The 25,500-nt window shown below is 36.9% G+C and overlaps 2 protein-coding genes across 5 annotated transcripts; both read left to right on the top strand.

Annotated features, from left to right (window-relative positions):
- Positions 1-8,279: 8,279 nt before the first annotated feature.
- On the top strand, positions 8,280-12,819 carry LOC108986731 (FHA domain-containing protein PS1). Its single transcript, XM_018959448.2, has 7 exons — positions 8,280-8,718; positions 8,820-9,028; positions 9,143-9,229; positions 9,373-11,448; positions 11,554-11,689; positions 11,799-12,187; positions 12,268-12,819. Exons 1-7 carry the CDS (start codon positions 8,424-8,426, stop codon positions 12,508-12,510), a joined length of 3,435 nt encoding a protein of 1,144 aa, XP_018814993.1. The 5' UTR covers positions 8,280-8,423; the 3' UTR covers positions 12,511-12,819.
- Positions 12,820-14,394: 1,575 nt separating this feature from the next.
- Positions 14,395-25,184, top strand: LOC108986745 (probable protein phosphatase 2C 6). 4 transcript variants are annotated; one of them, XM_018959469.2, is made up of 7 exons: positions 14,395-14,628; positions 14,876-15,163; positions 15,870-16,282; positions 17,149-17,538; positions 23,360-23,477; positions 23,692-23,915; positions 24,253-25,184. In XM_018959469.2, exons 3-7 carry the CDS (start codon positions 15,950-15,952, stop codon positions 24,790-24,792), a joined length of 1,605 nt encoding a protein of 534 aa, XP_018815014.1. In that variant the 5' UTR covers positions 14,395-14,628; positions 14,876-15,163; positions 15,870-15,949; the 3' UTR covers positions 24,793-25,184. The 4 variants fall into 4 exon arrangements, with proteins under 4 accessions (XP_018815014.1, XP_018815018.1, XP_018815017.1 ...); XM_018959473.2 differs by having other exon boundaries at positions 14,402-14,628; positions 15,978-16,282; XM_018959472.2 differs by having other exon boundaries at positions 14,402-14,628; positions 14,876-15,170; positions 15,978-16,282.
- Positions 25,185-25,500: the final 316 nt, after the last annotated feature.

Genomic DNA, 25,500 nt, shown 5'->3' with positions numbered 1-25,500 from the left:
CTCAAGAACGCTTCACTGTAAAAGTTTGGAGGAAGTCCCGGGAGTGAGATCCATACCGGAACACGAGAGGACTCGTCATCCTCAGTGAATTATGGTGTCCAATGGAAAACTCGATAGAAACTCCCATTGATCTCGCAGACATCCCTCGATAGAGCTTTCATGAAATCTGTCTCGTTGGCCATACGTGCAAACACGTTCCTCAACCTACGCATGGAAGAGACAATCAGTGTGGATGAGAGACCCCAACGATTGCGTATGAATGCACGGATTGCATCCAAAGAAGGACGTTGTTTCAGAAACTTGAGGATCACCGAATAGCGGAAAGACTCTGCAAACTTGATAATTTCTTCACGTGAGAATTGAAAATATACTTCACCGTGTAGGACCTTCGGAAGACGGAACGGCAACACCATCTCTGGGATGGGCTGAGGGACAGCAGCCACCAGATCGGCAAAGGACCGACTGGTGGCTCCATCTACGGCTGCCATGCAGGAAGCCTTGGGAGGCTACGCAGGAAACAACAGAAACCCTAATCCTCACGTAGAGAGAAAAAGGGCAAAAACGAACACTTAACAACATAAAAAAGAAACTTAACAAACCCACGAAAAAAATACTAAAACCCACAACATGCAAACCCACAACATGCAAATCTAAAGAGAAAAGTTTATTTTTTCACAAAAAATATCAAAAACCCACAGCATGCATAAACTCATGTAAATCTGAAGAAACCCATGTAAAATTCCCAAACGAATGGCACCAAAAAAAAAAAACCCCACAAACCCATATAAAATCCCCAAACTAATGGCACTCAAAAGAAAACAAGAAGCCGAGAACATACAAATCCAAATCATAAAAACGAACACTCAACAACGTAAAAAAGAAACTTAACAAGCCCACAAAAAAATATTTTTTCACAAAAAATACAAAAAACCCACAACATGCAAATCTGAAGAGAAAACTTTATGTTTTTGTAAAAAATACAAAAAACCCATAGCATGCACAAACCCATGTAAAATCTGAAGAAACCCATGTAAAATTCCCAAACGAACGACACCCCAAAAAAAACCCAACAAACCCATGTAGAATTTCCAAACTAACGACACCCCAAAAAAACAAACAAACCGCAAAAAACAAACCTGAAGAAATACTCAAAGAATACAAAACACTAGTGGAAGAGAGAAGATGCAGAGAAGACGACGCAAAGATGTTGAGAGAGAGAGAAGACGCAAAGATGCAGAGAGAGAGAGAGAAGGTGTCGCTTTCAGAGATAAAAGCTAGAGAGAGAAGACGCAAAGACAATAAAAAGAATCTCTGGAAGGAAAGAAACTAAAAGACCAAAACACCCTCACTTAAACAGACACAAAAGACTAAAACAAAATGATAAAAAGGACAAAACACACAAAAAAGGGACGACCACAACACGAAGGACGACAAAAAACATTGTTCACGCTATCCCCATTTTCAGTTAAACACTGACGGTAGTAGTTTTGGGAATCCTAGGCTGTCTGGGGTGGGTGGTATTATAAGAGATGATCATGGTAATTTACTTCATGCTTTTGCCTTCCCTCTTGGGGTTGGTTCGAATAATAGAGCCAAATTATTAGCTATGTTGTGTGGCCTTAAAGCTTGCAAAGCTCTGAGAAGTGGCTATGTGGATGTTGAACTTGACTCACTAGTGGTAGTTTCGTGGTGGAAATAACAGCGATGTGGGGTTTGGTATCTTGAGGATTTTTGGAAAAAGATTATTGGTCTTTTGGATTCGATGGTTTGCTCTGTTTGTCATGTTTCCAGAGAAGGTGATAAAGCTGCTGATTGGCTTGCTAAGTATGGTTTGCTTGGTCATCACATGGAGCAACAAGTGATTGGGGAAGTGCCGAGGTTGCTGAGAGGTCTAATCCACTTGGTCATCAGATGATGTGATTTCAGAAAATCATCTGAGAGATAGTATATATATAGTGCATTATATATGTTCGAACAGTCGAACAAACCTATAGTATATCTAAATCCCAAGAAAAATGTTTTCTTTTCAAAGAAAAAGATATTCTTGAATATCAAAACTTGGGATATAAATATATTCACATAGGTTCTGTTCAAGTTGCTGCTAAGCCTTTAACAAGGTTAGGCATCAACGCCTCTGTTCTTTTCTGTTTACGAGATGGCAGATTCCTCAAATTTGAGGATAGCATTCTCGGAATGATTCAATCCTCATTTTCGTAAGGACCATATATAATGCACTATATATATACTATGTAGTGTATTATATATATATATATATATAAGTCTTGCTGTTAGTTTTATTAATTATATATTATTGATTCTTATATATAGTATAGTATATATATTATATTATTATGTTTTCATTTAAAGTATTATGCTATCATATTATATATATATATAAAATATAGTATATATGTTATACTATTATAATATATAATATACTATATTATATACTATATATAGTGAAGATTACTCACCTTGGCATACACCTCTCATATTCCTAAAAATGAATATTTTTGTCCAACATATTCACAAGTGATTGGAGATGATGTCCAAATACACACTTTGAGTAAAGAAGAATTTAATAAGTAACAAAGAAATCTCGAACAAGCGGGTTATATGAAAGAAGAAAATAGTGACAAAAAGTTAGAACGTGAAAAATGCACGAAATTTCCCGCTCAATTTAGGCACCTATGTGATGATCTGAAACGTTCGGACATACATTTTCTCCATATGTACATTTTCAGTGTAAACGTTCGAATGTACATTTTCTAATGTTCGAACATAAAAATTAAAGTGCGGAAAATTTTTCGCTCGATTTAGGTATCTCTGTGGTGATATCAACGTTTGGAAGTTGAAATTTTACGTTCGAACGTTAGTCGATGAAAATCATTGGGAAATTGGTAGACGTTCGAACATGAAAATAAAAGTGCGGGAAATTTTCCACTCGATTTAGGTATCTCTGTGATGCTCTGAGCGTTCGGACGTTTAAAGTTTACGTTCAAATATTATTCGATAGAAATCACTAGGAATTTATAAACGTTCAAACGCGAAAATCAATAACGTTCGAATATGAAAATAAAAGTGCAGGAAATTTCCCGCTCGATTTAGGTATCTCTGTAATGATCTGAACGTTCAAACCTCTTTCTCAAAAAATATGCCCGAGTTCTTTAACGTTCAAACGTTCACTAAAAATTGGACAGGATATAATATAACGTTCGAACGTACAACTTAAACATTTAAACGTTTTATTTAAAAATTTTATGATTGAATGAATACACGCACGAGAGGCAGCAAATTCATTTCTGTTGCTTCTCCCTTGCGCGCAACAGAGAGAGACGTGAGATAGAGTCTTTGTGGGTTACAGAGAGAGAGAGGGTTAGAGTGAGAGAGAGTTGAGTGAAAAAGGGACGTGGGTTAGAGAGAGAGAGTGTGAGAGAGGGATGTGGGTTAGATAGAGAGAGATAGAGTGAGAGAGTGTTAAAGTGAGAGTTAAGTTGAGTTTTGGTAAGAAAAAATTATTTTTCTTTTGTATTTTCTTGAATTTTATAATATTTGTCTTGTGTTTTTGTTATATATATTTCTAATAAGTTAGCGTTTTATTTTTTAGAAGTATTGGTTGTTTTGGCAAGTTAAAAGCTTTTGATTTGTAAGATGATATTGTGAGTGCTAGGTATATTTCTAAACTTTAGCAATGTGTTTATACATTTTATGCTTACTCTTGAAATATTGTAATTATTGTTTGTATAGTTTTTGAATAATTTGTGAGTTTATAGTATTCATTGATAAATTAATATGTTTATAAATATTGTTGCGGGAATATTGTGAATATGTTGTGATATGGATTTGAAATATTGTGATTATTATTTGTGAATTTTGTTTGAATATGTTTACATGGTTAAAAATATATTGTCTTTAGGTTTTGGATTTATGTGAGAATTTTGATATAATATTTTTTGGTTTTGAAGAATTTGTGAGTGCTAGTTATATTTTTCAAATTTAGGAATATATTAATACATGTACATGTGATTTTATGGTTACTCTTGAAATAATTGTGATTATTGTTTGTGAATTTTGTGAATAGTTTGTAAATTTATGGTATTCATTGATGAATTAATATGTGTAGAAATATTGTTGTGGGAATATTGTTGTTGTTGTGATATGGATTTAAAATATTGTGATTATTGTTTGAATATGTTTATATGGTTAGAAATATATTGTGTTTAGTTTTTAGTATTTATGTGAATTTTTTTGTATTTTTTGAATTTGTTATTTAACAAGAAAATTATAAGTTTAAACTTTTAATTTAAGTAAAGATTAAAAACGTTTAATATACATTTAATATGAGACTTAATATTTAACATTTAATAAGAATATATAATATATTCATACTAATTTAGTAGAATATGATTATTATTCAAGTTATAACTATAGTATAAAATTTAATTTTAGATAGAAGAAGAAAGAAGTATATAACTTAATTATATATAAAATATAATATATACATACAATAACTATAATTAATAATTACTTATTAAATATTCTTACCATTGTGAGGTTCCAAACCATTATATTATTAAATATATGTATATATATATATAGAAAGTAAAATACTCTTCAAGGAAAAAGTGTTGAACCTACCAAATAAGTAGAGAGTTGGAATAAATAAATATACTTATTTATAATAAACTAGAGAGTAAAATAAGGATCAAATAAATGCTTATATATAAATTATATACTTATTGTCTATATAAATAAATAACTCACTCAATTAAGTATAACAATTAAAATTATACTTTGAGAATGATAATAATTAAAATTATGTAATAATCTTTGAAATTATATATAACAATTATAATAACAATTATATAATAAGAAATAAAATTACATAAGTATCAATTAATAATGTCCTAAGATATATAATAACAATTAAAATTATAATTTAGAAATAATAATCCAAAATCAATCATTATAATATTTCGTATAGGATAGCCCCACTCAATCCAAAATCACATCAAAAAACTTTGTTGTCTATTGAAAAATTTAAAGTTTAAATTCCATAACTATTAATTTTTAATTTTTTTATAAATTAACAATGTCACATTCGTATTGTGTTATATTGTTAAATTAGAGAGAGATGAAAGAATATGTGAACAAGTTTCATGTTTTGTACACCCTGGGAAATAATTATCTTGAAGAAATATCTGTCAAATTGCTTGACTCTCAAAGTCTCTCCAGCCTTTAGAGTTGTCAAGGTCGGACAGTTTATGACGCTTAATTAATTAGACTAAAGTTTAGACATTTCTTTAAGATTATTCTCTCTCGGTGTGTACTGATAGGAAACTTGTTCACATAATCTTCTATCCCTCTCTAGTTTAACAATATAACTGTGATAGGATGTGACATTGTTAATTCAAACGACATTGAGATATTGTTTGTAGTGTTTTTTTATAGATATATTGTGACATTGCATAAATAATCTTAGACATATTTAGAAATTAGTGTACATTTATATGTCCACTAATTCCTGAATTGTCCAGTGTGGACAGTTTGAGATTATATTATATGTATTGCACATGTTTGTTACTCCTATTTTTCACGTTTAATGTGAAGTTTCGGTGTCTTTCTCTACTGTTCTTCGGATATACTGTTCAGAATTTCACAATCTCTCTATTTGAACATGTATACTTGAAGAACTATGGGGAGGTGCTGCCAAAATTTCTACTAGCCTGGAAAGTAGTAGAGTGACGAGATTTGTGCAATATGAATAATATAATCTCGAATGGGATAGGACCAACTACCTTATCAAAAAAGCAATGAGAATTAGAACATACATGCATGTGAATTTTCTATGTATTTGTTATTAATAGATAGATGTTATTAGAAATGGACAAAAATTGGATGCGTCTGGGCGATAGACTTAGAAATGATTACATACCCTATGCGCGTAGAGTAAGAACCTTCATTGATTTTGTACGGGTCTCTGCTGATAGTCGTGGTTACATTAAGTATCTATGTCGAAGGTGTAAACATTTGTGTGCGATAGGGTTGAATGAAGTAGAAAGTCATATATTTGTGAATGGTATGGATCTGGGGTATACCCAATGGATATTGCATGGTGAGCCATATGAACAGTCAGCAGATGTATTAGTTGATCATCACAATTATTTACGGCACATGAATGATGATTATGAGTAGGATGAGATGGAGGAGATGTTGGGTGACATTAGAGCAGGGATATTTTGGAACAACGTGCTTGTGATTCCAGATCAATTTCTTCTGAATTGTATGCATTGGCCCGTGGTCCCTCAAATAGAGCACTTTGATACATTGCATGCACGGTTCGAGGTTATAGATTCCATACTCTGGACCGTGAACGTAATAGAAAGATTCAAAACTCTGGTGTGTTGGTCGAGGGGAGTCATAGAACAGATGATATTGACTATTATGGTGTTATACGTGATATTATCGGATTGAAATATATGGGTAGATCTATAACATATGTCTTTAAATGTGATTGGTGGGATCTAGGCAGCGGTCGGGATTCGATACATATGGATAATCACTTTACCAGTGTCAATAGTGCATCTAAATGGTACGAAGATGATCCATTCGTATTGGCTTGTCAAGCTACCCAAGTCTATTTCTTGATTGATCCAATGAAAAGTGCTGATAAAGACAGTAGAGAGATAACTTGGTGAGTCGTACAAAAATTTGTCATTTGAAATATATATGAAGCAGGAACGAGTGCAGATTACAAGAATAGTGGAGATGAAGATGACAGTCTGATTGTAGAGACATACCAGGAAGATAGAAAGGGTATTAATTTGTTTGTTGACATCGGTGCACTCGAGTTGCTCCCATTATATAGAGATGATGTCCCACCCATCCATCTCGACTCGTCCGTATTAAATTATCATTTAATTCAAGTAAGTGAGGAGGAAGAAGAAGAAGAGTCAGAAGATGAAGACAAACTAAAATCCGGCCAGGAGGTGGATAAGGACGATGAAGAAAATGTGCATGATGATGATGAAGATGTTATTGAGGGAGATTCTGAAACAAGCAGGGAAAATACATCTGAAAATGAAGAATAAAAGTACTAAATATTTTATTCATATAAGTGACTATAAAATATCTAGAATTTTCATAATTTCTTCTAATTAATTTTCTTTGATATAATTAATTATTTTCAAAAATGCCGCCAAAACTACAATGAAGAAATGTGTCTCCGCCAAGTCCAAGTCCCAAACCCATTGAGGACTCTCCACTCTAGGAATCCGCTCTTGAAGATCAAGTTAACACGCAAGAGAACAACAGCTAGTCCACATCTACTAGTAAGGAAATATTGTAGTTGATAATTAATTGTATAGTTAATACTTTTGTCTCAAATACTATATAACTATAATTATACTATCTATTATCATGTAGTTAATGCATCTGCACGTCGCGATCATGACTATACACATGGCATCTGTCTTGAGAAAAACAAAAAGACACAGAAAACTCAAGATCACCATTCTTGATAATTTCACTGGAGGAGTGGATGATAGTGCAGCAGCGCTTTCCTCCTATATTGGCACAGTAGTTCGAGCTTATGCTCTATTTTATATGCACTCATGGCATGATGTTTCGAATGAGTTTGTATTTTATTTAAAAGTTTTTAGAAAATTATAATAAGTAAGTAATGATTAGATAAAAAAAGTAAAAAATTATAAATTTGTTTGAAAAATGTTTATATTTGAATGGTATTTGAATGTTGAGATGAGATGAAATGAATTAACACCATCTATAAAACGATACGGGACCTAGAATGAAAAATGTTATGTTTAGGTAATGAGATATTCTCAGGTATTCTGTGAATAATAATAAAAAATTAATGAAAATATAATGATAAAATATTGAATAGTAATAAAAAATATGTAAAAAATAATAATAAAATAATAAATAATTTGGGCACCGAGATAGTTTGGGTATTGATATCTCAGTGTCGAAACTAGGCCTAAATCTAATAGCTATGTACAAAAATTATTTTTTTAATAATAATTCCTACTTTTTTATTTTTCTCAAAATCATGCAGATTGTTCGTTCCATAACAGTATTTAACATGGCATTTTTTTTTCCTCTTTTATGATTGTTTTTTTATTTTTTGACTGTGCTAGGTGGTTGAATATGACAATGCCACCTAATAAAATAAATAAATTTGAATTTCAAATTTAGTACAACGGCTATATTTCATTACCCTATTCGGAATGGAACGCCGAAGTGCAGTCGCAGAAGAAAATTTTCCAATTTCACCAGTTTTATAAAAAAAAAATTCCCCCCATCTGTCTGTCTCTGTTTCTCTCTCCCAATCGGAAATCCTCACGAATTCGAAGTTTCGAACGCCCTGATCCTTATAATCCCTCGCCAAACCCCCCTACCCATCTATGGCTGCCAAGAAAGAGTCCAAACCCCATGAAGAAGGAGAGAGGAAAATCCCGGTGTTCACAGTCCTAAAGAATGGTGCCATCCTCAAGAACATCTATATCGTCAACAATCCAGCACCGCCGTCACTATCGTCTGTTTCCCAGAACCCAGATCAAGAATACGAAGAAATCTTGACCGTCGGACGACACCCCAATTGCAACATTATGTTAACTCATCCCAGCATCAGTAGATTCCACCTTCAAATCTACTCAGAAGCCTGTAAGCAACGGCTCTCTGTCATGGACTTATCTTCCGGTAATTCTTTCTTCTCGCTTACAAAGTTTTTCTTCGGTTTGTGATATTGGGTTTTCTTTTATGATAAAAACCAAGCTCATGATGGTTTCTTGGTCATTCAGTGCATGGGACCTGGGTCTCGGAGAAGAAGGTGGAGCCGGGGGAATGCGTGGAGCTAATGGAGGGTGATACGGTGAGGCTAGGTGGCTCCAGCAGACTCTATAGGCTGCATTGGATTCCTATGAGCCGCGCGTATGATTTGGAAAATCCATTCGTGCCACCCGAGTTGCATGTGTCCATGACTAAGGAGAAAGAAGAGGAAACTTGTCAGGTGAGAGAGTTGTTGATTTTACCAGCAAAATATTTAGAGTGACCGCGAGTTGTTGGTAGAAAATTTTTTCTGATTTCGTTCTTCGTTTCTTTTTGGATCTCTGGGCTCTGTTAGGACGAGAAACCTTTATCGATTGGAAATGAAAATATTGAAGAAAAAGATTCATTGGTAGTGCAAGGAAAAGAGGAAGAGAAATATCAGGTGAGTTGAGAACATATTGGTGAAAGCAATAGAACCTTATATTTCTAAGTTGTTTGTAGCCATGCAGGCTTGCAGCTGATTTTTGTCTCTGTATTTCTATCTTGGACTTACCAAAAAAAAATATTTCTATCTGGGTTTTACAGGATAATAACTGGTTTTCAGTTGACAATAGAGACATTCACTCACTCGATCCAATTTTGGACGATCTAGATTCTTTATTTTCTGGGGTAAACATGGAATGGATTGGGAACAGGGAAATACCATCAGCTCCCCCTTTGCCTGAATTCTTGATAAGTGAGGAAAAGGAAGTTGATGAGAACCCATCAAGAATTGTTGGTGAACCGAGGGATATCTTGAACCCCTGTTCTGGGCACTTTGGACCAGGATCTGGTTTGGGAGACTTGTCTCTGCCTGTTGGGGGAGTCATACTGGGGACTGAAGATCAGCAATTAGAGAAAGAAAACTGGAACCCAAAATGTCACTCTGTCATTGATGTGTTATTTGAAATAGAAAATCTGGAGAGCCCCTCAAGAAGTTCAGAGCAGGAGTTTAAGCCTTTGGAAAGCATAGATTCCTCAGTTTTTGTTCAGGAGGGAGACGCAACGAATTTGGTGGATGCTTCAAGACTAATGTCAGGAAATTTCATCATGGAGAACTCATCATTGTCGGTTGAGAAATTTCCTGAAAAGACTATCAATCAACAAGTGAATGAAGAAAACCCGGCCCCACAGCCTCTCTTGGCTTTACTACCATCACTACTCAATGGAGGAAATGAGGATAACTGCACAGCAGAACAAACAATTAACTTGCTGGTGAGCCCCGGCTCTGCAAGTTGTGATGAAGAGAACCATTTGGTAGCTCAATTGCTTGAAGAAACTGGACACGTGAGTGTATCAAGGAAAGACCATGACATGAGGGAAATCTCAAGCCTTCATTCTGTACCTCTTGCGACAAAATACATGGACTCATCTTTGGTTCCTGGGGAGGGTACTGTTACAGTTCTCTCAGAGAGTACAGAAAAAGAAAAAATGCAGACTGCATTTGCTGCAGCAGGACTATCTGAAGCAAAACTCTCGGAAAGCTCCTCACTTGGATTGGAAAAACAATGCAGTATTTGGTCAAGAAGAGGTAAACCTGCTAGTGTTAAGATCCAAACAGGTGCAGGTGAGAGTAGAGGTAAGAACGTCAGGGCTGGTATTGATGCAGAAGTTAAGTCATATAGTCAGGAGGATATAGAAAATAACTCTCTTTCAAAGGCTCCTTTTACTGGTTTACATGAGCAGGAAGAAATATTTACCCCTGAGAAGGAGAATTTCACCTCAGATGCTCTTGTGAATTCCTTGAGTAAAAAGGGTGGGCTTGAAGATACTAAGCACTCTAAGTCAAAAGCATCATCCTCTTCAAAGGGGACTTTCAGCACTGGTATCCATCCAGAAAAAGAGCCTCTTCAAAGGGTTGGTATTGATGCTGAAGTTGTGTTAGATAGTCGAGAGGATATTGAAAAGAACTCGAGTTCAAAGGCCCCTTTTACTGGTTTACATGAGCAGGAAGAATTCTTTACCCCAGATAAGGAGAATTTCACCCCAAAAGCTTTTGTGAATTCCTTGAGAAAGAAGGGTAGGATTGAAGAAACTAAGAACTCTCAGTCACGTGCATCATCATCTTCAAAGGTGACTTTCAGCCCTGGTATCCATCCAGAAAAAGAGCTTCTTCAAAGGGCTGGTATTGATGCTGAAGTTGAATTAGATAGTCAGGAGGATACAGAAAAGAACTCAACTTCAAAGGCTCTTTTTACTGGTTTACATGAGCAGGAAGAAACCTTTACCCCGGATAAGGAGAATTTCACCCCAAAAACTCTTGTGAATTCCTTCAGAAAGAAGGATAGGATTGAAGCAACTAAGCACTTTAAGTCATGCTTATCGTCCTCTTCAAAGGTGATTTTAAGCCCTGGTATCCATCCAGAAAAAGACATGACTGCTTGTCTAGACAATGGAAACCCAACACAAAAAATTTGTCAAGAACGGGAATCAGCTAGACCAGTTTCAATAAATCGAGTGAGGTTGGACCAAGAGATTGTGCCAATAAGGAGAATATCAGAAAGGGTGCCCTTTCAACCTTTACTTGTGGACCCCACAGGAAAGAGTAAACCAGATGCTTCAATCCCTGAAACTACTATGAGAAGCTGCAATTCTAAATTTGAGGACACTAACATCTCTTCTGTAAGTTGCTAAAATCAAATGTTATAGCTCTTTAAATAATACATGCCTATGGTTTGGTTATAAGTAGCTATATCGTGTATACATGTAAGTGAAATTCGTTTGCAGAACAACCCCACTGGAGAGGCCAGAAGAAGCTGGACCATGATAGTGGACTCTACTACTCTTCTAAACAAGGAGTCAAGGAAGTCATTACATCTTTTACAGGGTCTCAAAGGAACTCATTTGATCATTCCAAGAACAGGTAACTAAGTTCTTAAGCAGTTCCATTATGTCATCCTCTGTGTGATTTCAATTTTTTCCATCAAATACTTATTGGAATCCTACAAATATGGACTACTCTTTTAAATTAGTCATAAGGGAGCTGGATTGTCTTAAGCGGCGTGGTAGTCTATTCAGAAGAACAACAGAGGCTCCTTCAGCATTAGAATGGATTGAAGAATGTATGTTGAGAACAACATGGTGGATTCATGTGCAGAGCTCATTGGAGGAGGGAAGTATGATTGCTCCTACCCCACCCCTTTCCCCTCAATCTTGTTATAGTGATGGAAGGGTGCCTTTTTCTCATGGGATAGCAAACTCAATGCTATCTTCATGCCATGGGAGTTTGTCTGAAATTGTTTCACCAACAGCAGAAGACCATATCCTGGACTGTGCTCTGCTAATCAGGAAAACAAACACTAAGGGACGTCTTGTCCTTCTAAGTGACAATGTCACTCTGAAAATCAAAGCCATGGCAGAGGTACATCTAATATCTCCACTAACTGTTCCTCCCCTCCTACATAATATGCAACTTAGATTATATTTTCTTCTTGTTTTCAGGGTTTAATCTGTGAGACGGCGGCCCAATTCCGTGAGAGCCTGGTTAATCCCTTTTCTGAGAGGTTCTTGTGGGCTGACAGCTCTCCCAGAGGGCGTACATGGTCTTATTTAGATGATATGGTTTTAAGGGAACAGTATTGTCGCTGCCCCTTCAAGAAGTCAGCAAAAGGAGAAAGTGCAAAGGGTCTGAAGCTTATTCTGTACCACAACTCTCATTATGGGCGGATCAGTTCAGTCAGCTAAAACAATTTACTTTTTCTTTTCAGTTTTCCCCCATGTTCTGCTTTCTCTGTTGAGAAAGAGGAGTGGGGGCTGTTCCGAATTGGCCTGTTTTGCAGTAGCTGGTACCAATTATAAAAATTTTTGAACAAGCGATGATCAAAATTGAAATTTAGTTTTTTTCAAGTCCATTTGTGGCCTAGGTCTATTGTTTTTCTGCTGGTTCACGCAAAGATTTCTGTTAATTTGATCTCGGCACAAGCAGGGGATCAGAACTTCTGTTCATAGATAACTTTACATGTTCAAGCACATGAACAGGTTTGACTATCTTAATATTCACTCTTCAGACTTAAAGATGGTATTTTTTTTTTTTCTTTTTTGCTGGATGCCTTGATGAATTAGGGACATATGTTTCTTAAAGCAGCTCCCACTCTGAGGGTTCTTAAAACCCCACAGAAACAGGCACTAAAAGATGAAGTAAAAAGCACAACCTTAATGTGACAGACAATTGATGCTTGAAGCTTGTTGTTTGGATTATGCATGTCTTGAAATTATGGATCACATGTTCTGAAGTTATTACCTCATTGAGATTTTAAGGATCTTGGGCAAAGAGAGTTGGGGTTTAACCAGGAAAACATAAGAAATAGTAGTTTGGTGACCTTATCAGGAATTTAGGAGGCGTCTTTATTCTTTTTGTGGGAGTGGAAACTCTCGTTCCAAAGGTGGCACGGCCATGGGGCTGACCACAAAAGGTTGCTTTAAGAGTGGTGCGACGATGGCCAAATGGGCGGTTAGATCTCCCTTGTGGGCTTTTGTAGGTGTGATTAGTCAAGTGATTTTTTATTCTAAGAAAATAAAAGTAAAGTTTTTTTTTTTTTTAAATACAATTGTGAAACTTGAAGATTTTAGAAAACTTACTACAAGTCCAATAACATTATGAGTCATACCCAACAAAAGAATAGTAATGCTTATCCCCATTCCTAATCGAGTATGCATTTCTCTAGGTTTTGGCTTCTTTGTAAATTCGAATTTTATCTCGGTGAAGATTTTTAAAACAGTTCTTCTATATACAGTCGTTAGATATAATCGGTGTGCAGTCGTCCATGCTTCCTCTCTCATCAGCTCTCTCTCTCATCAGCTCGGTCTCTCCCTCTTCTCAACTCTCTCATCTGCTTGATCTCTCTCTCATCAAGTGTTTCTACATCAGTCACGTTTGCACGAGGCGCTTGCAACAAACGTTTTTCTTTTTAAAATGACTCTATTACTTTTTTGTCTAGTATGTATCGTTAGGCGTACCCTCTAGTACAATTGTATTTTTTTCTTTTTCTTTCAAAATTTTTTAAACATATTTAAACATTTAAAAAATATACAAATTTATTAATAATTACTTTCTTAATTTTTAATCATTAATAAAAAAATTAAAATACATGAGTGATCAAACTCAAGGGACAAAACCGGAGAGCAACCTAATTGCTCATTTTCATTTTCATTTTCATTTTTTTAAAAACTAGAGGAAGAAAAGGTAACAAGTAAAAAAAGTAGAAAAAAATAAAGTCGCGGAAACTATTTATATAATAGTAAAATTCGACAAAATACTATTTATAAACAGCATTATTATAGGTGTATTATCAGTTGAATTATGTTTATTAAGTTAAAAAAATTTAGAAATGTTACCATAAATATTGGGAAGTCTTCATTATCACTTTTACTTAAAATCCCATCATGAAATTTGGATAAAAAACTTTACATGAAAAGATAGAAGGAGAGGTGAGTGAAGAATGAAATTTGACCAGCTTTAGTAATTAATTTTATAAATAAATGAGAGTTGGGGGGTAGTTGAAATTGCATGGAGTGGACCAATATCACAAAACAGCATGATATTGAAATATGAATAACTCCAAGCAAATGAGGGGCCCTATCCATCCATCCACCTTCTTTAGCTTCGGTCCTTTTCTCTCTCAGTTTTGGCATTTTTTCTTCTCATTCATCGTCCTGCAACTCTAAGCCCACCATCCTGAGAACCTTCTGGCAGGCGGCAACTACGATCTGCCTCAGAACCTTCCGGCGACTACGATCTTCTTCGAACACCCTCTTAAATTCAGCTCGCTCACTCTCTCTCTCTCTCTCTCTCTCTCTCTCTGTGTATGTAGTCTTCTTCCTTCTTCTTCTTCTACTTCTCTTTTCTTGGTGTTTTTCCTAGTTCCTTGTATTCATTTTCTCATACGGAGTGGTCCTCGATCTGACCAATCACCATGCCTTTCTAGGCATCATATCCCCATGTAGCTTCAATTCATTTTGTTATGCTACTTACCTCAATGTATAATGGCGTGTTCTTTTTTCTTTTTTTTCAAGTTTTGATTTTAAAGAAAACGGATTTCAATATATGCAGGCTGATCTGCTCTGTTCTGCCATTACTGGGTCTTTTTTAGAATTCAAGTAAAATCCTACCATAAGAGGTAAATAGATATGCAGAAGGGTACGAGTTTTTCCAGGCATAGCAATTGGACTGATACGCCTTCGTCTTTGAGACTGATCGCTCTTCAACTTTCCCTGAGACTCTTGGGTTTTTGTTCCCATAGCCAAACACAGCCTTGACGTCTCCTGAACTTCGATCTTCCACCCTCACCGAACGCCGTTTTCGAGTTCTCGTTGTTTTCGACTACGGCCGAGACTTCTGGTAAGTGGTAAGATTTCCCTTATTCTCTTCTTTACTTGAACGGGAAAAACGGAGTATTCTCTCTCGAATCTGTCGGTTTGATTATTGTATTTTTACTCGTTACATTAAAAAAAAATTTCTAAAAGCTTTTCATTTTGATACGGTGTCAATTAGTTATAAAAGCACCCAACCTCTCCCTCTCTGCGGACACCTTTTTTATATCTCTTCCGGCAATTCAGCACACCTTTATATGTATTGCTTTTCTTCCTCAGTGGTCGCCACTTTAAAAAAATGTTCTATTGTATCTTTTCGATGATCATTATTATTACTATAATGTGATTATGCTTCTATGGCGTGAGAAAGAGAGATAAATAGAAACGGAAAGAGAAATGAGAGTAGGCAATGCTTGAATGACTTGCTCGGCAACTGCTGTTGCTTTTATTTGAAGTCAGTCGATGTGTTCTTTCTTGCTGAGAAGTTTTCAGTTAACCACAAATATTGGCTGTGATAATGACGTAGCTACTGTAGTTGCAAAAAAAAAAATGATGGATAAAAGAAGTATTAATACTTTGGTGGATCTGTTTTTCAGCTTTAGTTTGTAATTAGGTGTTTTCTCTTGTATACTTTCTGTATACTTGAGCTATACCTAATTATGTGGTTTTTTAATAAATTTCGTACTTATCAAAAATAAAATAAAACACTTTGGTGGATCTGAAATGGGAATTAGGAGGAACAGTAGCAGCCAGGAGAGAGGTTGGTCGTGCCTGCCCGTGGGGATAATTGGTAAAGCGTCAATAATCGAATCGAATGGGTTCTTGCTGTTCATCAATCTCAGGAAAGAGGCTCTATATGGAGGAAGTGGTTACAATCGAGGCTGCTGCTGCTGAAAACTCTAGTGCGTGTGCAACTGCAGCATCAATGTCTTCTTCAACTTCTCCTAATAATAAGAAGAGTAAGAGACATGGTTCAGGAAGGTGGAAAAAGAAATCCTCTGCAGCTTCATTTGAAGGTGAACTGCTCCATCAGATGATGACTCCTGAGAACGGGAGGATGGTTATGAATGGTGCCAGCAAAATTGCCTGCTTATATACCCAGCAGGGTAAGAAAGGAACTAATCAGGATGCCATGATTGTTTTGGAGGTTAGTGCAGTCCTGCCATTCCTATTCCTTTCATCAACCAGTTTGTGCGTTTGACTAAAACCTCTAGTTTGAGATGAAGTCTTTTTTCTCTTAAAACTCAATTTCAGTTATATGCATTACTTAGAGTACAAGTTTGAAAACATCTTTGTCGATAATCCAGTCCACGATATTAGAAAAAGAAAATCTGACACATTTTACTATTTCAAATCCATGGATGCAATTTTCCCCATTGAACAATACCTAGCTCCATCCGACCATGGAGCCATTGCCTCTGTTTGGAACCCAAAACCTTATGGAAAAACTTAATATTCTCTCTCTCTCTCTCTCTCTCTCTCGATAGGTAATCAAAATTTAATATTCGTTTTGTCCTGTTCCCTAATGGTTTACACTTTTGGGTTAGATGGTCTAACACATTGTATGGATGAGATAAGAAGTGTCCTAACCAGCTATGTTGCTGCCTTTTGGGCGCTTCCATAAATATCATTGTTTATGAATCTTACACTGCGAAAATGCCCAGGCTGAAATACAAAGAATTGCAGCTTATCCTACAGAATAGTACCTTGAAATAAGCAGGCTTAATGTTGTTGCATATCAATGTTCTTTCCTCTAATTTGTAAAAAAGAAGTGTTTCTTCCTCTAATTTTTATTTATTTATTTGGTGCGTCCATGCAAAAGTATTGCCCGAAAAAATGGTACTAATCCTTTTTTTAAATGAATTCACTAACAACAGCCCTTTTCTAATGTTAATATTTTTTTTTCTATTTTTCTTCTATTTGTTTCATTGTCCTTTAGATGCTAATATTTACCCTTTTTCTTATTCCTGTATGTATTATTATGACGACTTGGTTGGCATGTTTCTACAATAGAATTTCTGTTCAAGAAGCGATACAATATTTTGTGGGGTATTTGATGGTCATGGTCCTTTTGGTCATATGGTTGCCAAGAAAGTCCGGGACTCTCTTCCAGTTAGACTATGTACTCAATGGACAACTAAATCTGGTAGTGAGCAGAGCAGCCTTTGCAAAATTGAAAATGCTCATGGAAGCTTGAGCACAGAGGAAACAAAATCTCCAAGCATGGATGATGAATGTTATGAGACATTAGAGGTTGAGGCCAATGAAAACCTTCCTGAAATGTATATTCCACTTAAACGGTCTATGTTGAAGGCTTTCAAGCTAATGGATAAGGAACTAAAGCTGCATCCCACAGTCGATTGTTTCTGTAGTGGAACTACAGCAGTTACTCTGGTAAAGCAGGTAATCTTCATGCAACCTGACACCTTTCCTTGCATATAAATAAATATTGTAATAGTCAGGAATGATTTTTGTTTTTGATACATAATAAAATTTTATTCATCGAATGCAATAGGCATAGTAGCCCATGTACACAGGAAGTATACAAAAGATACACCTAATTACAGACTAAGATTAGGAAATGAAAACAAAAACTGATGAATAGCCCCTCCATTAAGTAAAATAGCTGAAACCCATTGAAGCAAGGTATACATAAAAAATTTCCAGGTTTCCTCTGCAGTACTCTCCCTGTTATTAAAACACCGCTCATTCCTTTCCATCCAAATACACCACATAATGCACAAAGGAATCATCTTCCACGTGGCTTTCACTTGAGAACAACTATGAAGCCTATTCCAACATGCAAGTAGATCCACCACTGTTTTAGGCATTACCCAAACCAGCCCTGCTCTACTGAACACACCATCACACCTTAGCCACCTCACAATGTAAGAGTAAATTGTCCACCGATTTCACCATATTTCCCAAATAAAAAATGCTACCTTTGATGGCACGAGCCCTCCAAATACTCTTCCACGGAAAAGAGAAATGATGCTGAACAGTCAACAACTTATAGTATGATCCAACAGAAAACTTTTTACACGCTGTAAGCTTCCATGACATACAATCCCTCTCATTTCCTCCAATATCCAGAGAATACAACAAGCTGAAAAAATCTGCAACCTCTTCAAGTTCCCAATCCTAGACAGCTCTAATAAAACTATCATCCCAATGCACAACTCCATTAGATTCGATCAACAAATCTGAAACAAAAGCCTGCTGATTAACAGCCACTCTAAAAATTGCCAGAAAAACTCTAAAAAGAGCACGCTTACCACACCAATCATTGAACCAGAAGCGAATTCTTGAACCATCTCCAACCTCGAACTTAACATGTCACAAATTTTTTTTTTTTTTATAAGTAACTTGTCACAAAATTATCCCACCCCTTTCTAATAAATTTCCAAAGACTCTCACTGTTGATGCTATAAAAATCACACAACAGGCCAGAATGAGAGAAATAGTCATTCCCAGCCCACTAAGTTGACTGGGCCTTGATTGGTGTTGTTTAGAGCCCCCGACAATGTTCCGGTGCGGCTGTACGGTGGCGATGCGTTCGTCCATGGCAGTGGATAGAACATAAGTGGCTAAGTGTAGAAAAGCAAAGAGAGATGGACACAGATTTACGTTGTTTGACACTAGACCTACGTCCACTGGGGTTTGGGGAGGGGAGTCAATCTCCACTATAATATATTTGTTTACAGCCACTCATGGTCCCTCGTATCTCACCGTATAAAGAAATTTGGAGCACTTCCTGTTGGAGATGTTGTCTTCCTTGAGAGGTTGCTAAAGAAGAAGATGATCTAATCGAGAGAGAGAGTGATTTTTTCATCTGATAGAAGACTTTTTATATATCTCCTTGTTGCGTATACCGGTCTGCAGTGATGGGACCTGACCCCTTTGCGTGTGTAGCTTCCCTTCTCTTCCTACTTTCCCTCTGACCCCTTTGACACTTGTGTGCTCTCATGTCCCTCATTGTCTCTTTCTTATTTGTCTTCTTGTCTCTGGTGGTGGCCCGGTGGGCTAAGCCCAACTATGGGCTATGGTATTTTATCTCTTCACAGAAGCCGCAATTCTTAAGGGTAACTTGTTCTGATAGAAGTCCTTGAGAATTTTTAAGATAAAGTATGCAATATAGGTCGCTAGTAAGGAAACAAATTTAAAACATGAGTTCTCTGTTCTCCATTCCGCTTGTATTAAGCGATAAATGCCTCCAGGAGCAAATTTAGGCGGGAGTTGTACTCAACCGCGTATGACGCGAGCGCGGAGCTCTAACGTGGCAGGAGCCAAGCTATGCATTGGCTCAGGGCCGGAGTCTCCGAGCTCTGCCCGAACAACAGCTAGTCGGAACACAAGTCTTTAGACTTGCCTACCTTCACCGGGTACAAGCCCAATCCCTTGGCTGACCACGATACATAACAGCTGCCAGCGGGTTATCTCTGGGAACGAGCCTTCGGAGTTAACAGGCCTCCGAGCTCCACAACCGCCTAGCGCGGGTTACTTTCTAGAACGAGCTAACAGGCTCGACAACCGCCTAAAGTGGACCCAGGGGGTCGACAGGGCCCTCTGACTGCTTTGCGTGGGTTACTACACACAAAATTCCAACAAAAACAACAAACATCAGAGCTTCGCGCTTGCATCATACGCGATCGAGTACACCTCCAGCCTAAATTTTCCCCTGGAGGCATTTATCGCTTAATACAAGTGGAATGGAGAACAGAGAACTCGTTTTTTAAATTTGTTTCCTTACTAACGACCTATGTTGCATATTTTATTTTAAAGATTCTCAAGGACTTTTGTTAGAACAAGTTGCCTTTAAGAATCACGGGCTTCTATGAAGGGATAAAATACCATAGCCCATAGTTGGGCCCAGTCCACCAGGCCACCACTAAGGACAAGAAGACAAACAAGAAAGAGACAAGGAGAGACATGAGAGCACACAAGTGTCAGAGGGGTCAAAGGGAAAGTAGGAAAAAAAGGGAAGCTAACACGTGCAAAGGGGTCAAGTCCCATCACTACAGACTGGTACACGCAACAAGGAGATATGTAAAAAGTCTTCTACCAAATGAAAAAATCACTCTCTCTCTCAATCAAATCATCTTCTTCTTCAGCAACCTCTCGAGGAAGACAACATCTCCAATAGGAAGAGCTCCAACTTTCTTTGTACAATGAGATATGAGGGACTATATGAGTGGTTGTAAACAAATATATTTGTGTCCATCTCTCTGTACTTATGTTCCATCCACTGCCATGGACGAACACATCGCCACTGTATAGCCACACCAGAACACTACCGGTGGCTCCAAACAACACCGATCAAGGCCCAGTCAACTCAGTGGGCCGGCAATGACTTTTTCTCTCCTTCCGGCCTGTTGTGCGATTTTTACAGCATCAACACACACCATAAGTCTCCCTACTCTCCTTAGAACCCCCCCCCCCCCCCACTTCACTCCCATACTTATGATCAATAACCTCCCTCCACATCGATTCCTCTTCCCTTTGATATCTCCACAACCACTTTCCCAAGTACACGTTATTAAAACTACTCAAATTACGAACCTCCATTAACAATTGGACCGTAGACTCTATTCCAACTCACTAGATGGAACTTATTTTCCTCTCCCATACCACCCCACAAAAATGCTCTAAATAACTTCTCAATACGATTTTCCACACCTACCGTATTGTCATCACATGAAGCCTAAGATTTTTTCATGGAATGTAAGGGTGATCAATGATGTTAATAAGCGTTTTCGTATTAGATCTCTCTTTCGCAGCTGGAAAATTGATATTGTTTGCCTTCAAGATACGGCCGTAACTCCTCCCAGCTGGAATGATACGCCCATAAATTCAGCATAACTTGTGCTGTATGTGCAAGCCCTTCCATGTAGAGTCAGTGTTTTCTCGTTTTGATAACAAAAGGAAGATGGAAATTATGAATCTGTATGTGATTGGGGACAAGCACAAAGAACTTAATGCATTTGAAATAACCGAGAAACTCATCCTAGATAGGTGTTTTCCTCTTGTATACCATCTTGTGTACTTTGGGCTTTGCCTATTCTATTAATACAATCGTTTACTTATAAAAAAAAAAAAAAGTTAACTAAGAAACATTAGTTGGTGCATAGGCAAAACGAATAAATTTTGAGAGAGTGAAAGAGAGAGATTGTTGTTGGTAGAAGGTTTTTTCTCAACCACTTGCTTAGCTATGAACACAAAATAATATATAAAGCAAATTAAAAAAAAAAAAACAAATCCGAGCTCTCCTCAATATGAGGTACATAAATGGCTCATTAGATTCCACTATTTTCCAAGGCAAAACTACAACATTAGAATGCGATGAATGGCTCTTATGATAAGTTGTCGCCAATGATATTAAGTTGAACCTTCATCATTAATCTTTCATCCTCCAGGTAAACACATTTGACTTTGGTCATGATTTCAGTAGAAATATCATGATAGATTAGAAAAATTATGCATTACACAAGTCAACATATTATTTATGTAATATATTTACGAACCGAGTTAACATGTATGTAATATATATACATTGTTGGCCCACTCCATTTTTAATTATTTTCTATCCATTTGTTCTCATTCTCCACTTTTCTGTCGTAGATAAGCAAAAAACTATTTTTGCTATAATATTGTTCTAGCATACCAAATTTTTCTGCAGCCCTATTTGTTCCTAATCGAAACAATGTTCCTATTCTGGTAAATGCACTTGACAATAATCATTGAATTGAGCCCATTGTCTGCAAGGTCTAAAAGTAAAATGTATTTCTGACATTAAATTGCCACATCTTTTCACCAAGAACTTGTAATACCCCAGACCAAGAATAAGAGGATGGTGAATGAGATCCTATATTTTATGAGAAGGAGAAGTTCTTGCCCTTATAAAGATCCCATGGGGCCTTATTGGAATTTTGACAAATACTTTTGGAGTATCGACCCATATGTTGCTTGAGCTTTCATTTGGTCGTTAAAATGGTATCAGAATCAATTGTTGGACTTGTGCTGTGCCACCTATAATTGAATGGTCTGACAGGACATCAGGGATTTAAGGGAGAAGATTGTAATATCCCAAATTGGGCATGTTTGGACACTATGAGCATTCTCAAAATTCTATAAACTTCTCATAATTTCATTCCCAAACATCACTCAAATTCAAAATACTTTTTAATCTCAAATTTTCAACTTTTTCATTTAATCATATTAACTAATCATTACCTAAAACCCAATAAAACATCTTCACTCAAACCATTTCACTACTATTCGCAAAATTTTGAGTACTCCAAGTGTCCAAGCATGCGCTAAGTGTAGGAGCGTAGTGAATGGGATCCTACAATGTCTAGACAGAAGTTTTTGCCCTTTATAATTATTCCAATGGACTGATTGTAAACTTGACTACTTTTAAGGGATGTTTGGAAAAAATTTCCATCTCATCTCATCCCATCTCATATCCTTCCCAAACATCACTCAAACACAAACACTTTCAAACTAATCATTACAACTTTTCCAAAATTCCAAACAAAAAACAATTCAAATTTTTCTAATCCCAAGACATATTAAAATATTATATTCTAACAATATTTTAACTTTATAATATTTTTTATTCAACTTTTTTTCTCTCTTCTCCCAAAACCCAATAGATACTTAACTCAAACTATCACACTACTATTCACAAACTATCTTACTACTATTTACAAAATTTTCATCTCATCTCATCTCATTTCCCAAGCATCCCCTTAGAGTTCCAGATGTGGCTTGAGATTTTTCGTTGAGTCATTACAGAACTACATGTAATATTCAGATAATGCTGACGAATTTTCTGTGAACTCTGCTAGTTTGAAAGATGATCTTTTATTTTGGGCAAGCTTTCTAAAGGAATACAAGTTTTTCTTTGGCTAAAAAACCTCATGTTACAATCTTGATGGGAGTTCTACTAGTTGGGGTCAACATATGTAACCCCCTGGTCCCATGTTGGGGAAAGGAATAACACACACGGAGTGGGTAAAAGTTGTAAAGGTGTAAGTGCTAAGTCCTACATTCACTACTTAGTAGGGCTGCACAGCATGTTTCTTAAAACATTGTTTTTATTATATGTTTGATTTTCCCGTCATTCTGTGGGTAAATTCTTCCAATAACCTAACCTACTTTATCACACTAATTTTCTCATGTGTTTCGGTTTCCCTGAAAACCATGCTGGCTGATGGGTTTTCAGGGTCAGGATCTTGTGATTGCCAATGTCGGAGATTCAAGAGCAGTAATGGGAACGAGGGATATAGACAATTCTTTGATTGCTACACAATTGACTGTGGACTTGAAGCCTGATCTTCCAGGTCTCTCTCTCTCTCTCTCTCTCTCTCTCTCTCTCTCTCTCCTACTTGCACAGGCAGATCAGGAGAAAGGCAAACAATCTTATCTGTGAGATGACCTTTGTTCCTATCTATAAAACTGATACTTACACACACACACATACACACCTATCTATAAAACTTCTGATCAAAATAAATATCTATAGGTCTTGAGACTCTTTATCTTTTTGTTATTCAGGGGAAGCTGCTAGGATCCAGCGGTGCAAAGGAAGGGTCTTTGCTTTGCAGGATGAGCCAGAGGTGGCACGTGTATGGTTGCCTAATAATGATTCACCTGGTTTGGCGATGGCTAGAGCTTTTGGGGACTTTTGCCTGAAAGATTTTGGTTTAATTTCCGTTCCAGACGTGTACTATCACCATCTTACTGAAAGAGATGAATTCATTATTCTTGCCACGGATGGGGTATGTTTCTCGGCTATCATTTAACTACCCAATGTTTTAAAGTCTTTATGTAGTTTTGAAACTTAGAAGCTTTTCTTGTAATTTGGTTCGTTAGTTTTTCTAGCCAATTTCTGTGGTGGGCATGCCTTCAGTTTTGTATCTCATTTTAGCCACTTTTTCCATACTTGTGTTGTCACTTTGCTTTCTGCTAGCGTTAGACCTGGTTGGAATTGTAGTGTCAATTTTCATTTAGACTAAGGTCGTAAATTGGAGAAAGCCTATGTGTGCAAAATTTTCTTCTTTCTTCAATTTCTAAAGCTTATGTCAGCATCATATTATCTATTTGATATTGATGCAGGTTTGGGATGTCCTCTCAAATAAAGAAGCTGTCGATATCGTGGCTTCAGCTCCGGGTCGCTCGACAGCAGCCAGAGCTCTTGTAGACTGTGCTTTTCGAGCATGGAGACTTAAATATCCTACTTCAAAGAATGATGATTGTGCTGTTGTGTGCCTCTTTCTAGAGCATGTACCTGCAGCCAGTGAGGCTGTAGCAGACAATGACATGACAAAGGCACCACAAGAGGCAATAGAGATGGTTGCAGTAACAGATGAAAAGGCTAGGGGATTGGAAGCCGATGATACTAAAAGTTCTGTTCTCGACCATTCAAGTACTGTACGTGGCTCCGACGAGATTGTGCCTGTCTCTGAGCCAGCTGAAGAAAATCTTTCTGCAAAGTGTCAGGGTCAGTCTAAGAGGAGTCTAGCTGAGTGCATTTCAAATGCAGAAGATGAGGAGTGGTCAGCCTTAGAAGGTGTTACCAGGGTTAACAGTCTGCTAAGCCTTCCCAGGTTCCCATCTGGTATTAAAAGAGCAACCAGTTGGAGAAAGTGGCTATGATACAAATGAGGGCTTATCAGCCCTTAATTTTACCCTCAGCAACATGGAACTTCAACAATTTCCAAATCAGTATTGCATTGGGAAAATTATTTATGGCAGTATCTGTAGGTTTTAAACTGCAGATGCGGATCGACAGGCGTCGGCAGAATACCTAGGTAAGTCAGTCAGCCACACCATATTGGAGTAACTTTCACTGAAGAAAAAACTCGTCTTGCAGTTTCTTGTTGTGATGGGTTTAGTGAAATCAGTCTTTCCCTTTTCAAATACATTTAATAAAGTTAACTTTCTTAGAGGCAGGGGGGAAGGTTGTAATATAATGTTTTGTGCTCTGTTGCTTTACTTGATGCAGCCTACTGTTGATATCTTTTTAAGATAAAAAAGAATTTATGGTATGAAATTTTTTGAATCATCCAAATATTCATTAAACAAAAACAAAAACAAAAGTTATAGCTTTCCTCAATGGGGAGTCAAAAGCACCATCAACACATCCAACAAAAGGTGGTAACTCACCTAAGGGAATGCTTCCTTCCCGGGGTCAGCGTTATGGGTGAATTAGTTGCAATCCATGAGTTATATATATCAAGTTGATGCAGAGACTACTGATGGTCAAACCTTTGACGAACCGATCAGAGGACCTTGTAATCAATAGCTTGGAAAGTAATATTAGATAGTCTTAAAGAATTTCGTACACTCGTTTTCATAAATGTT

This window comes from Juglans regia, chromosome 15 (assembly GCF_001411555.2).
Source record: "Juglans regia cultivar Chandler chromosome 15, Walnut 2.0, whole genome shotgun sequence".
Taxonomy (NCBI): Eukaryota; Viridiplantae; Streptophyta; class Magnoliopsida; order Fagales; family Juglandaceae; genus Juglans; species Juglans regia.
Note: the sequence above shows the minus strand (reverse complement) of the source record. Positions and strands in the feature narration are given on the sequence as shown.

Bases quoted from the DNA above. Each gene is read 5' to 3' on its own strand.
- LOC108986731 (XM_018959448.2), top strand. From the start codon at position 8,424: ATGGCTGCCAAGAAAGAGTCCAAACCCCATGAAGAAGGAGAGAGGAAA. The intron at 9,029-9,142 runs GTGAGAGAGTTG...GGGCTCTGTTAG, and splicing joins AAGAAGAGGAAACTTGTCAG to GACGAGAAACCTTTATCGAT. The intron at 12,188-12,267 runs GTACATCTAATA...TCTTGTTTTCAG, and splicing joins AAATCAAAGCCATGGCAGAG to GGTTTAATCTGTGAGACGGC.
- LOC108986745 (XM_018959469.2), top strand. From the start codon at position 15,950: ATGGGTTCTTGCTGTTCATCAATCTCAGGAAAGAGGCTCTATATGGAG. The intron at 23,478-23,691 runs GTCTCTCTCTCT...TTTGTTATTCAG, and splicing joins CTTGAAGCCTGATCTTCCAG to GGGAAGCTGCTAGGATCCAG. The intron at 23,916-24,252 runs GTATGTTTCTCG...ATATTGATGCAG, and splicing joins TTATTCTTGCCACGGATGGG to GTTTGGGATGTCCTCTCAAA.